This window comes from Microcebus murinus, chromosome 18 (assembly GCF_040939455.1).
Source record: "Microcebus murinus isolate Inina chromosome 18, M.murinus_Inina_mat1.0, whole genome shotgun sequence".
NCBI lineage: Eukaryota > Metazoa > Chordata > Mammalia > Primates > Cheirogaleidae > Microcebus > Microcebus murinus.
This window is the reverse complement of record NC_134121.1, coordinates 10,615,884-10,629,437: the sequence shown is the minus strand read 5'-3', so window position 1 is coordinate 10,629,437 and position 13,554 is coordinate 10,615,884. Positions and strand designations below refer to the sequence as shown.

Here is a 13,554-nt window from a genome sequence, read left to right as displayed (position 1 = left end):
ATGTGACTATCATCATCACACTGTGGTCCCCATCTTGGTTCAACTTTTCATAGCCACACCCCAGACGGCACCTCTAGAACAGATGACCCCTTTAGGGATGGATCAAAAGTAGGCTGGGGCCAGCCCCCCTAGGGGATGTTAGTGTCTTTCTAAAGAGATTAGGCTTTTTCTTAAATGTGGTCTGGACCCAGAGCTTGACAAGTCAGATGTACATTCTAGATCACTCTATAGCAGTGGGAGGAGAGGCAAAAGTGAAATGCAACCATTTATTTTCATACTTGGTGCTTTGAGAACACAGGTGCAAAAATGACTAGCAACAGGAGCAAGACAAAAGGCGCACACTTGCAGGCCAGCCCGCAGCCTTGTTTAGCCGGGTCCCCGAATGTCTGTGGGAATTTCCAGCCTCTCAAGCTCCTCGGAAGCAAAACCCGAAAGCTGGGGCTGGTGCAAGGTTTTGAATGAGCCAGCACGTGCGCTAAGTCCAGGGTGCTAGCACAGCCAAGGGTAGCCCAGCTCTGCGGAGATGGGGCTGCGGGGTTTCGGGTATGAGAGACGGTGGTTACAGCGGGGGAAGGAGCAGCTGAACCATCCACCGCTGGCCACAGCTGTCTCCAGTGCATGCAGTTTGCCAGCACGCATGACAGTTCTACGAGATTAGGATTCAGCTCCCTTCCCGAAGTGAAGTGCTAATGACTGAATGCATTTGAGCTCGCAGCAATTAGTTTGAAGCTGAAACTTCTTTTCTATGTGCAGAATATCAATGCCATCCTGGCAGCAGCGGCATCAGCCCCCAGGACGCCGGCCAAACAGATCAAGCGCTGCCCGTTGCGTGGGGCTCACAGCCCAGCCCAGCTCTGCCCTGCGGCCTCTCGCTGCCTTCACCACCCTGCAGGTTATGTGAATGGTGAAGGCGGGTTCTCTCCCTCATCCTCAGTGCTCCCATTTATCAAATACACGGAGCACTCGCCTTGTTAGAGAGTGGGAGAGCAAGTTTAATTAGCATTTACAAGTTACTCTGCTACCTTTGGATGAAGGCTACGGCAAGCGCCCAGGACCCTTCCTGCTGCTCATTCTGACTCAGCATTCTCTCTCGAAGCACCGACGCCCAGAAACCTCATGCTCAGCAAGAATTTATGATGCACTTTCGGATTGGAGGCATCTGTGCTTTTGTGCAAAATTCTGTAAAGGGGCCCTTGAGGGAGAGTGTTGAACAGACTTGAAGATGCAGTTAATGTCGGAGCAGCGGTGCCCATAGAAATTTCCGTTAGCTTGGCTTGTATAGGACAAGAGAATTTCCCCATTGCTTTAGCAGCCACTGCTAAAGGGAGGTCCAGGGAACAAACCACTGGAATGGAGCAGTGACCAGAGCCCAGGAGGCCTTGGACAAGTCCAGGCCCTTTATGCTGGGAGGTGGGAGGGGAGAGAAGCAGGTGGACTGGGAAAGTAAGGATTAAGTGCAAGCCCAGCCAGGTGCAGGTACACATAGCTGGGCCGGACTGACAGCTAAGGCTGCCAGGTACACCTCACCGTTGGGATCTGTTTCTCCATTAAACACTCATTGTTTTAGAGGTTTTAAAGCCACAGGGAATGACAAAAAATAGTAACTGACATTTTGGAGCATTTGATATGTGCCAGGTGCTATTCTGAGTATTTTTTGTGGATTATTCCATTCCTTGCTTTCAACAGTTTTTATGAGATGGGTGGTCTTAAATCTTCATTTTGCAAATGAGGAAACTGAGGCAGAAGGCAGTAAACAAACTGTCCTATGTTTATGTAAGATGTTACCATTAGGGGAAGGTAAGGGAGGGAAATATCGAAAGTCTATACTATTACTATTTTTACAACTTTTCTATAAATCTGAAATTGATTCAGAATAAAGAGAGAGAGAGAGAGAGAGAGAGAGAGAGAGAGAGAAACTTGCCTGATACCCAGTGGTTGGTTAGTGGGGCAACCCAAGTTAAAGCCAGGCAATTTGGTACCAAAGCACATGCTTTTAGCCTCTTCTCCCAAACCTGCTTGTACCAGAAGGAGCACTGTGCCGGCCATATACCAGATTCTTATCAAATATATACATTTTCAGAGTAATCTGTCTTGCTCTGAAAATGATCATGTTTGTGATAATTTAGAGACATAGTTTCCATAAAATAATAAAAGATGCTTTTGCCACCAATTTTTAAAGAAAACAGACAAATGAAAATGGAAAGCTGGTCAGGCACGGTGGCTCACACCTGTAATCCTAGCACTCTGGGAGGCCGAGGTGGGTGGAACGCTCAAGGTCAGGAGTTTGAAACCAGCCTGAGCAAGAGCGAGACCTCATCTCTACTAAAATAGAAAGAAATTAATTGGCCAACTAAAAATATATAGAAAAAATTAGCTGGGCATGGTGGTGCATACCTGTAGTCCCAGCTACTCGGGAGGCTGAGGCAGGAGGATCACTTGAGCCCAGGAGCTTGAGGTTGCTGTGAGCTAAGCTGACCCCATGGCACTCACTCTAGACTGGGCAACGAAGTGATACTCTGTCTCAAAAAAAAAAAAAAAAAAAAAAAAAAAGGAAAGCTATGTAGGAACCAGTGTTCTCAACTGGGGACGAGTTTACACCCCTCACTCCCAGGGGACATATGGCCATGTCTGGAGACATTTTTGTTGTCACAAAGAAGGGGGAGGTTGCTGCTGGCAGCTAGTGGGTAGAGGCCAGGGACACTCAGCACCCTACAATGCACAGGCAGATCTTCACAGCGAACAATTATCAGCCCAAAGCATCAATAGTTTTGAGGTTGATGAGCCCTGGTGTAGACCAAACATTTTTTCAATGAGGACTCTGAGGCCAAGAAGATATAAATGACCTGTCCACCACCCCACAGCATGTGTCCTTGGGTCTAAACAAGTTCCCATGCAAATTCTTAACCCCACCCAAGATGGATCAATCAGAAATTTGGGGGGTGGAGTTCACCAAGGTGTATCTTAACAAGCCTTGCAGGTGATTTTGGTGCATGCTCCAATTTGAGAGCCACTGGAGTCCAGTCAATTCTTTTTTTTTTTTTTTAGTCCAGTCAATTCTTAGATTTTTGACTCATCCCTGCTACTGCCCAGGTGGCCCCACTCATAGCTGTATACTGACCATCTCCCTTTTGCAGAGGAGCCTGTGTCCCTCACCTCCTTCAGCTCTGCCTGGCCTGGACAGGCCTTGTCCCTGCAGAGCACTCACTGGGCCCAGCGGGGCTCAGTCTTGGGGGTAATGATGTGAATCCAAACTCTGCAGTCCCTAAGGATGTTTTTCCTTATTTCTCTGAACACGTGAACCATGTGGAAAGTTTTATAAAAATATCAATGTCCAGGTCCTACCCCACACCAATCAAATCAACATCTTTTAGGGGTGGAGACAGCACATTACCATTTTTCAGAATTAACCAGGCCATTCTGGTTCTGACAAGCTCCCAGTGAATGCTGATGCTGCTGGCCCATGGTTTGAGTAGCATGACGCTAGATGATGCCATCCACGCTGGGCACCCTCTGCTGTCCCCTCTCTGGGCACCTGACAGCCAATTAAGTGTTCTTGCCACCGGACCACACCACCCCATACTGATTTCATGACCCACAATCGTCCCTCAGCCAGATGGGTTCTCTGTCTCTTCCCAGGCTTTATGACCCTTATGGAATTTACTTTTTGACTTACAATTTAGATAATTTGCACAGGTTTTACTTCTGTATGTTGCAGGCCAGCCCTGATTTAAAATGATCAACCCTGTTACCTGCGCAGGGCTGTGTGCTTGTCACAGATCACAGGTGACCACACAGGGTTCTGTCCCCGTCTCCTCCCACTCAGGCTAGGGCCTTGCGTCTGACTCACTGGGTGATGCGTTAAGGTCCTGCTATCTCTGTGCAGGTGGTACACTTTAAGGAGGTCCTAGGCTAGCCCCAAGCTCTCGGCATCTTCTCCACACCCCTCTAGCTTGGCCCTTCCATCCCAGGGGAGTGCCCATCCTGGAGTCCACTGTGGTCATTTTCTTTTCAAGCCTTTGCCCCAAATGCCATGTGTCGTTAACGCCCTGCCTGGCTCGCTCCAGCTTCTCTCTGCAACAGCAGATTGGAGTCTGCTGCCTTCAGGAAGTGCAACCCACTTACCACTTTTTAAAATTTTTTATTTTTTACATTAGACCTCAAGCTTCTCTATAAAGCAGGAGTCCTCAAACTACGGCCCGTGGGCCACATGCTGCCCGCCAAGGACATTTACCCAGCCTGTCGGGTGTTTTTGCCACCGCTGTCTGTCCTACTTAGCAGCCGACTTGTCCCGGGCCCACAATGTGCACTCTCCAATGGTCTGAGGGACAGTGAACTGGCCCCCTGTTTAAAAAGTTTGAGGACCCTTGCTATAAAGGGGTGCTACCTGGGAGGCTCCCTTGGCTCTGAGACTGGAGCATGCGTTTGGTGCTCGAAGTGCTTGAAGCCCTCCCACGGTGGGCTCCCAAGTCCTTGCTCAGTGATCTTCCACTTCGACCCGTTTCCTGCCTCAGCCCAGCCTGCTGTGGGGCTTGTGCCACAGGGAAGAGAAGAAAGGGGGAGGAGACACCTGGCCAGAGAGTGTGGATGGGGACAGGGGCCTGGAGGTACAGGGTGATGGGGTGTGCCTTGGTGGCTTTTGTACCCAGGCCCAGATAATTCAAAGCCTAAGAGCTGATTGCAATAGTAATGGAAAGATTCTGGACACAGGTAAGTATTAATAGTACCTTATACATTTAAAAAATATTGAAACCTTAAAATCTGTACCCTCATAATATGTCGAAATAAAAAAAATAGCAGAGTAATTTCTCTTGGAATTGCCGCACCGAGGTTTTTCCCGAGTGGATGCGCCGTTCTGCTTGACCAGTCTGACAGAGACACGAGACTATCCAGAGGCAAAGGCACCAGGCCAGCAGCATAATCACTTCTGTAGAAGTTACTGGAAGAGGAGCACAGACGGGCGAGGAGCAGAGAGGAGGAGGGGGAGGGCGATGGAGAAATGTCGGCAGCTGGTGTGGCTTCTGAACCAATATGCCAGCCTGGATTACCATGTGAATAATTAAGTGCAATTTTCTCCTTGGATGGGTACATGATTTTAAATGTTACCAGCTCAGATTTGGCCCAGGCTGTTGTCAGATCGCTTTCTTGAGAAACATCTCCTATGGGTGGGTTCCTGCATCAGGGAATTCCAGACTGAACTTATTTCACTTAATTCCAGAAATAAAAGGGAATGAACTGATCTTAGAGAACCCATTACTGACCTCGATTTGGGCAGTTTCGCAAAAAGGTGAATTCAGTGTTTATCTACTATGCAGGGGGGCAATGACTGCTGGGCATTGCCTCATCGGTAGTACACTGTGAAGTCTGGGAAGGCAGCTCGAGCCCGGTCCAGCTGAGATGGAATGAAGGACACAGAGATCTGTGAGACCAGGGAGCAAACCCTCCTTCCCTGCCCTGTGTGTACCAGTCCTATACCTCTCTCCAACCCATTTTCTGCAGTGGTCAGACAGTAACGACAGTAGTCATCCTCATCACCACGGCCAGCACCATTATCACTACTATCATCATCACCATCACCATCATCATTAACACCATCATAATCATCACCATCACCACTATCACCACCACCACCACCACCACCATCATCACCATCACCATCACCATCACCACCATCATCATCAGCGCCACCATCATCATTAACACCATCATAACCATTACCATCACCACCATCATCACCACCACCATCATCATTAACACCATCATAACCATCACCATCACCATCACCACCACCATCACCATCACCACCACCATCACCACCACCATTACCACCGTCATCATCAGTGCCACCATCATCATTAACACCATCATAACCTTCACCGTCACCATCTCCACCACCACCACCACCATCATCACCATCACCATCACCACCATCATCATCAGCGCCACCATCATCATTAACACCATCATAACTGTCACCGTCACCATCTCCACCATCACCACCACCACCACCATCACTACCACCATTACCACCATCATCATCAGTGCCACCATCATCATTAACACCATCATAACCATTACCATCACCACCATCACCACCACCACTACCATCATCACCATCACTATCACCACCATCATCATCAGTGCCACCATCATCATTAACACCATCATAACCATTACCATCACCATCATCATCACCACCACTACCATCATCACCACCATCATCATCAACACCACCATCATCATTTACACCATCATAACCGTCACCATCACCACCATCACCACCACCATCACCACCATCATCACCACCACCATCATCACCACCATCATCACCACCATCACCACCACCATCACCATCACCACCACCATCATCATCATTAACACCATCATAACTGTCACCACCACCACCATCATCACCACCACTACCATCGTCACCATCGCCACTATCATCATTTATACCATCATAATCATGACCATCACCACCACCATCATCACCATCACCGCCAACATCATCATCACCACCATCATCATTAACAACAACATAATCATCAACATCACTGGCATCATCGTCATTACCACCATCATCACCATCTCCACCATCATCATAATCACCACCACCTTTATCATCATCATCACTATTATCCCCACTAACATCACCACTACCTTTATCGTCATCATACTACTTATTGAATGCCTACTGTCTGTAGTACTTTGGTTTGAGTGCTTTAGGCAATTAACTCATTTGGAAGTTATTACAATGGCCTCAAGTAGGTATTATTATTAGCTCCCTTTACAGATGTGGAACTTGAGATATGGACTTGCCCAAGGTCACCCATCTAGTGTCAGAGCCAGAGTGAAACACTGGCGGTCTGATTTCAGAGCCCACACACTTAACCACATCCCACCCCACTGCCAGGCTAACCCCACCGTGCAAGAACTCATATTTAAAATCCCAACTGCACGTGGAGCTTGCTCAATCTCTGGAGCCAAAGATGGGCTTTATGTGGACCCCCATGCAGCTCTCACTGATCCCCGTCTGATCTTCCTCAGGGCTCCTTGGGGGACACACCATGAGACAGATTTTTGGCCACCCCCTAGCCCTGATCACTACTACACCAGGACACCCGTGTGTGCAATTATTCATGATGAATGGTCCTGGACTGCAGTGAGCACAGCTCAGCAGTACAGCCTGACCAGTGAGAACAGGAAATGGCCTCCAAAATCTTTGTGGCCAGCAGCCAGAGAGTGCAGAAAATCACAGAAGGAAAGATGGAAGAGGTAGACACGAAGGTGAGTGGGAACTACAGAGGATAATAGGCAAGGGAATAAAACCATGGAAGAAGATAGCCACCAAATATCTGCAGTGGAAGAGGTATGGAGAAAAACTCCAAGTACACAGTGTAATTATGAGTTAAAATGGAAGGAAACAAAATTGTTTCCAGTGGCTACAGTGGTGAAAAGCCTTGGCTTCTCTCCTGATTTTCTGAACAATTCCGGGCCTAGAGTCGGTACTCTGAGAAAGGTTTATTTATGTCTTCCACTCTACATCTCATGCCCCAGAATGGATTAGTACTCAGAGTTTACACAGAACTCACAGGGCCTCATGCCTACTTCCAGGTTTTGAAGGGACCACCTAAAGGTGGAAGCAGCCAGAAAACGTGCTTGAGTTCTTATAAAAACCTGGATGTTCAGTTTCTCTTTAAAATTTAAAAGATCCGGCAACACCAAGCTCACATCCTCGCAAGGCAGAGGTGTGTGCTGGTAAATGTTTAATAACTGGCTCTCCAGGAAAACAAAAATGCCCCTGATTTGTAGAATTTCACTAGTTTTCATGGTGGAAATGTTCCCATCACAGGCCATTTCAAGCTACACCAACGTGCCGCCGCTGAGGTGTGCACAATCCACTTTTCCAAGCCAAGCTAGTCAAGAGTTTCAGTCTGACAGAGTGTTTGGGCCGACCATATGTTTTTCCTTCCTCCACTAACTCATGCTGAACAGAGCAAGCCTAAAGAAAGGGCAAACCGTATCTGAGCACTGGAAACTAGAGAAGAACCTCGCATTTGGGCAACTTGCGAGAGCTTTGCCAAGGAGCAGTTTGGACAAGAGTCAGTGGGTGGGAGAACCAAGCGGCCGTCGGGTGTGAGAGGTGGAAAGACTGACCGCCCTGGAGGAGGAGTGAGTGAAGGGACCCCCAGGGCCCCTGGCTGCCTGCGCCTCCCAGGGCAGCGGGAGATCAGGGTGGGCAGTGAACTAGCTGAGGATGCGAGTCCACCACCGTTCAGCCTTGCCCAGGGCTGCACAATCAGCCTACCCATGAGAGGGGCAGCACGCTGGACCGGAGGGTGACCACAGGTGGGAGCTCTGGGCGAAGGCTGGCTCCTGCCAGGGCAGACTGGCCAGCAGGAGGGCACGGTGCTGCCTCAGCCAGTTTCCCCCACCAGGGACGACCTTCTGCCCGAAGCTCCCTCCCGCCCACCTTCTGTGGCCCCTCTCTCCACCCCGCACTCTTGCCTAAATGCCAGTCAGGCTGAGTGTTTTCCTTATTCCTTTGTCTGGATCTGAAAGAATTGCACAGAGGACTAAAGGGACCAAAGAATCTCTCACAGCTACGTTTTTCTTTTTCTGAACCGCATGCATATTGCTTTGGAAATAAAAGCAAACAAGGGCAGAATCAAACCATTTTTGATGGTACGGTGTGTGGGCGCATGCTGGGAACACGGGGCACGCCACTGTCCCTGTGTCATTCTTTGGTAGCCTTGTGATTGCTCTGCCTTGTCAGGGCGAGGGTGGGAGGGCGGCTCCGAAACCAGCCGCCCCTAGAGGGAAGCGGGGGGCTCTCGGCTGGCAGAGAGGGGCGCAGACACAGGTGCTGGCAAAGAGCGTGCTGCGTCTTGGTGAAGGGGAACCGGAGGGGGAGGGGAGGCTCCGCAGGACCCCGCAATAGACCCCTGACTTGGCTTCAGCCACCGGCCTTCCCACCGCTCACCGCTCCTTAAAACTGCTGCCGCTAGAGGGACACTCTCCCTCTGAGACGGCTCCCTGGTTCCCTGTCGCCTGCTGAGGAGGGCGTGCCTGCCTGCCTGCCTGCTGTGGGGTTCAGACCTGCTTCTCCAGCCTGTTTCCTCCTCCAGCGTTTCACCCCCCAGAACGCAGACCCGGGCCCACATCCGCACCCAGACAGCATGGTGGGGCACTGGGTGCTCGCCCTAACCTTGCCACCTTCCACCAGTCCTCCGGCATGTCACGTTTCCTCTCTGATTTTCAGCTTCTCCGTAAATGACATGGGGATAACAGTGGCTTGTAGGATCATGGTGTGGATAGAAGGGGTGAAATATGGAAAGTGCCTGGTACAGAATGGACTCTCAACAATGGTTTATTCCCTTCCCCCCACCTCCTTATATTGCTCCCATCTTCTACGGCTGTGGTCCCCAACCCCTGGGCCGTGGACCCGTGCTGGTCCGTGGCCTTTAGGAACCAGCCGCACTGCAGCAGCGGGCAAAGCTTCATCTGTATTCAAAGCCGCTCCCCATCGCTCAGATCACCGCCTGGGCTCTGCCTCCTGTCAGATCATTAGATTCTCATAGGAGCGCAAACCCTACTGTAAACTGCACATGCGAGGGATCCAGGCTGCACGCTCCTTATGAGGATCCAATGCCTGATCTGAGGTGGAGCTGAGGCGGTGATGCTAGGGCTGGGGAGCGGCTGCAAATACGATTCTCATTAGCAGGGAGGTTTGGCTGCACAATAAATGTAACGCGCTTGAATCACCCTGAAACCATCCCTCCCTCCCCCGTCAATGGAAAAATTGTCTTCCGTGAAACCAGTCCCCGGTGCCAAAAAAGTTGGGGACTGCTGGTCTACGGGGTCTTTACCCTGATTCAAGTCCTCTCCAGCCTTTCCAGGACTGGCTTCAAAGTCATGCGTTTGGAAATCTTGTCCTACACTGTGAGTCAGAATTCAAGGTCGCTTCTAGAACATTAAAAGTGCTCATGTCTATCCCAAGAATGCAAGTTTTTTTCAAGTTAGGGACCACGTCCTATTCAACTGGGGGACTTCATGCCAATCTTTAGCACAGGGCTTACTATATCCTTGGTGTTTAATAAATGCTTTCTGAGTAACTTGAAAGACTTAAATCAAATCTGACCCCAAAAGATGACTTCATTCAATAGCATTCACACCACACTCCTCGCTTAATATATAATTGAGTGAATTGCACTGAAAGAGGCGGAGCAACTTGTCCAAAGATGCCAATAGGAATCAGAAGAGCTGAAATTTAAGCCCTGGTGGATATTCACAGTGCATGACCTTTCCAAGGAGCTGGGCGCTGCCATCTTGGTTAACCCTTTCTGCACCCCAGTGGAGCAGATAGGACAGGTATTCTGTGTCCCCATCTCACAGAGAAGAAAGCAGAGTCCCACAGCCAGTAAGTAAATGGATCTACTTTGGTGGGTCACTGCAGGGCAACTGTTTTGGCCTGATCTTAGAGTGTGGAGGAGGGGCAAGATGGTGAGGGGGAAAGGGAAGTGGGTGGGGATGAGAGGCTGAAAACAAGAGGATGTAGATGGTCCACAGTGCTCCACACAAAGACCACGAGGCTCCCACCAACCTCCGGCCCCTACCTGCACGGCCACCACCGACAAGACCTCCACAGAGATGCGATTAAACTCATCAAAGCAGCCCCAGGCACCAGTCTGAGCGAGGCCTTTGTAGATGTTGCCGCAAGACTGCAACAAAATACACAAAGATTAAATTACCAACAGTGCTGGGCTTATCGATACATGTCTAAGTCATTTTCCACCTTCTTTGTTATAGATCTTTCCAGTTCCCTGCAGACCACCGGTCAGAAACTTGTATTAAAATTTCAAGAACAATTAAATTTTTGATGGTTATGGGGTTCCAACTGAAGTCACAGGATCAAACAGAACCTTTTCAAGACACTTGGATGAAAATCCTTTTAAAATGTCATCAGGGTTGCATTACTGTTGATTCTGTAGCTTTCAAAATCCCAGGAAATGAATAAAAGATGATTTTTCTTATACCATACAGACAAAAAGCCTTCCCCCTCAGCCTTTGGCATGCAGTGTACTGATGGAAAAGTTTATGTCTGTATCTTTAAATCCATGCCCAATCATTCAGTTTCCCCAGGGTGATGGGGAGTTGGAGATGGGAATAGGAGGTGATAACATCTATAGAAAATAAACTACAAGCAAATCTTTTCAAATGAATGCAAGGAAATAATTTCCAAGGGAAGAAGTTATTTCTGTCCTAAAAATAAAAACCATTCTGGGCATTCAATGTGAGCTAGTAAACCGAGGAGCAATATAAAGGGGTAGCTTACTGGGAGACACTCTGAAGGTCATTGGCAAGAAGAGATCATTAAAATGCTGGGGAAATTCAAATAATGGAAAAGTTCCGCTCATTTATTCAATGGGCATTTTGTGACTCTCAGCTCTGTGCATGGGTCACGTGCTAGACCCAGGGCAGCTAAGTCTCTCTGAGAATTTTTAGTTAGGTTGTGCAGATAAGGTATACAAATAAATCAGGAAAATTACTACTCGAGTAGTGCTTCCAATGGATAGTATAGGCCACAAATGTTACGGAGTTCGGAAAGGAGTGGGTCACAGTGTTCCAGAGTGATCAGTTTTGCCAAAGAGGTAAATAGAAGATGGTAGTACAACAAAATTTTTCCAAAGTTTGTTTCATGGAACCCCCAGACCTGAGAGATGCTCCTTGAAGAAAGGACTTTGTGGACAAGCAAGTTTGGACAATGCTTACATTCTCTAACCCACTTTGGCCAAGTTACAATATATATCAGCATTGTAAGGGCCCTGAGAAGTCCTGCAACAAAAAAGTAACTTTGTTATATGGCTAGGTTTTTTTTTTCCCCTTGTGCAATCCCCAATTTTTTCAGAATATACTCAGGCAAATGTTGGTATAGTTGAAAGTTCATAAGAATATAGTCATAAGATCTGGGGTAGTGCTACTCACAAGGGCTTTGTGCTTCCAAGCACACATGGGAAGTGATGGCTTCACAGGCTAGGAGTGTCTGGGTAGCTAGCAGGGGCAGGGAAAGGCTTTTCAAGAAGAGGAAAGATCATGGAAGAATGATCAGCAAAGTAGTGGCGTGTCCAGAGAAAAATAAACGCACCATTTTGATTGGAAAGTTGAATTACAGAAGCAAATCCTGTTTACAAACTTCTTGTGTTATTCTGAGGGATCTTTGGAGGTTTGCAGCAGAGAACGTGCTTTAAGGCAACATTTTTGGAGAATCAGTTAAATATTCAAATGGGCTGGATGTGGGGCAGACTTTAAGGAAGGAGGGAGAAATGCATCCCACCTTTTATTAAGCTACTGGAATTAGTGGATTTCTTTATTCATTTGACAAACAATGGTAGAGTATGCTCCATGTATTGAAATTGTTCTAGTTCATGAAGAATCTGCTGTGAACAAAATAGATAACATCTCTTTTCATGGGCCATACATTCTAGTGAGGAAAACAATGAACAACAAAACATCAGACAGTGATAAAGTCCCACTGGAGTCTTGGAATGAGGGTAGCCATTGAGCAGTCATGGATGCTGTCTCTGAAGAAGGGACGTAAATTCCAGACATTGTGTTTCTGTGCTTTAGATTATTCTATTTCATTCTCGAAACAATCCTACAGGTAGATATGTATATCTCACCACCTGTGTGTGTATATACACATATATGCATATTTATGTGTGTATGTACATAGGTATATATCAACCTGTCAAGGGTACAAATACTAAATTCAGAAATGAAAATCTATGCTTCCCTATCCACAATGGCCAAGATAATGGAATCAACCTAAGTGTCCATCAATGAATGGCTTAATGGGTAAAGAAAATGTGGTATATATACACAATGGAATGTTTTTCAGCCGTAATAAAGAAATCCTGCCATTTGCAGCAACATGGATAGAACTGGAAGATATTATGCTAACTGAAACAAGCCAGGCACAGAAAGACAAATATTGCATGTTCTTACTCAAATCTGGCAGCTAAAAAAGTTGATCACATGGAGGCAGAGCGTGGAATGATAGTTACCAGAGTCTGAGGAGGGTAGGGGAGGGGGGATGAAGAGAGATTGGTTAATGGGTACAAATATACAGTTAGAAGGAATAAGTTCTTGTGCTCGATAGCACGGTAAGGTGACTATGGCTGACAATAATTTATTGCATATGTCAAAATAGCTGGAAGAAAAGATTTGGAATGGTCCCAACACAAAAGAAATGATAAATGATGCATCCCCCAAATACCCTGATTTGATCATTACCCATAGCATGTGTGTATCGAAATATCACATGCACCTCCTAAACATGTACAATTATGGTATATCAATTAAAAAGAGTTAAAAAAAAATCCCATGCCTAACAGTGGTTTTGGAAGCTTTTAAAACTGTGGATCCTTTTCATAAAATGGAAACCCAATATATAAAATAAAAGAAAATAGAGTTTCATTAGGCAAATGCCTGTCACTCCCACACTTTATCCCATGTGAGCCTGTGGCTGAACCCCAGGACCCTACATCACCCCATGTG

The 13,554-nt window shown here is 47.5% G+C and overlaps 1 protein-coding gene across 1 annotated transcript in view; it reads right to left on the bottom strand.

The window, feature by feature from the left end:
• DNAH9 (dynein axonemal heavy chain 9) overlaps positions 1–13,554 on the bottom strand; it is a 312,997-nt gene that overhangs the window by 196,010 nt on the left and 103,433 nt on the right. The window contains exon 28 of the mRNA XM_020280809.2: positions 10,614–10,718. Within this exon, the coding sequence (XP_020136398.2) occupies positions 10,614–10,718 (105 nt within the window). The remainder of the gene's footprint in view (positions 1–10,613; positions 10,719–13,554) is intronic.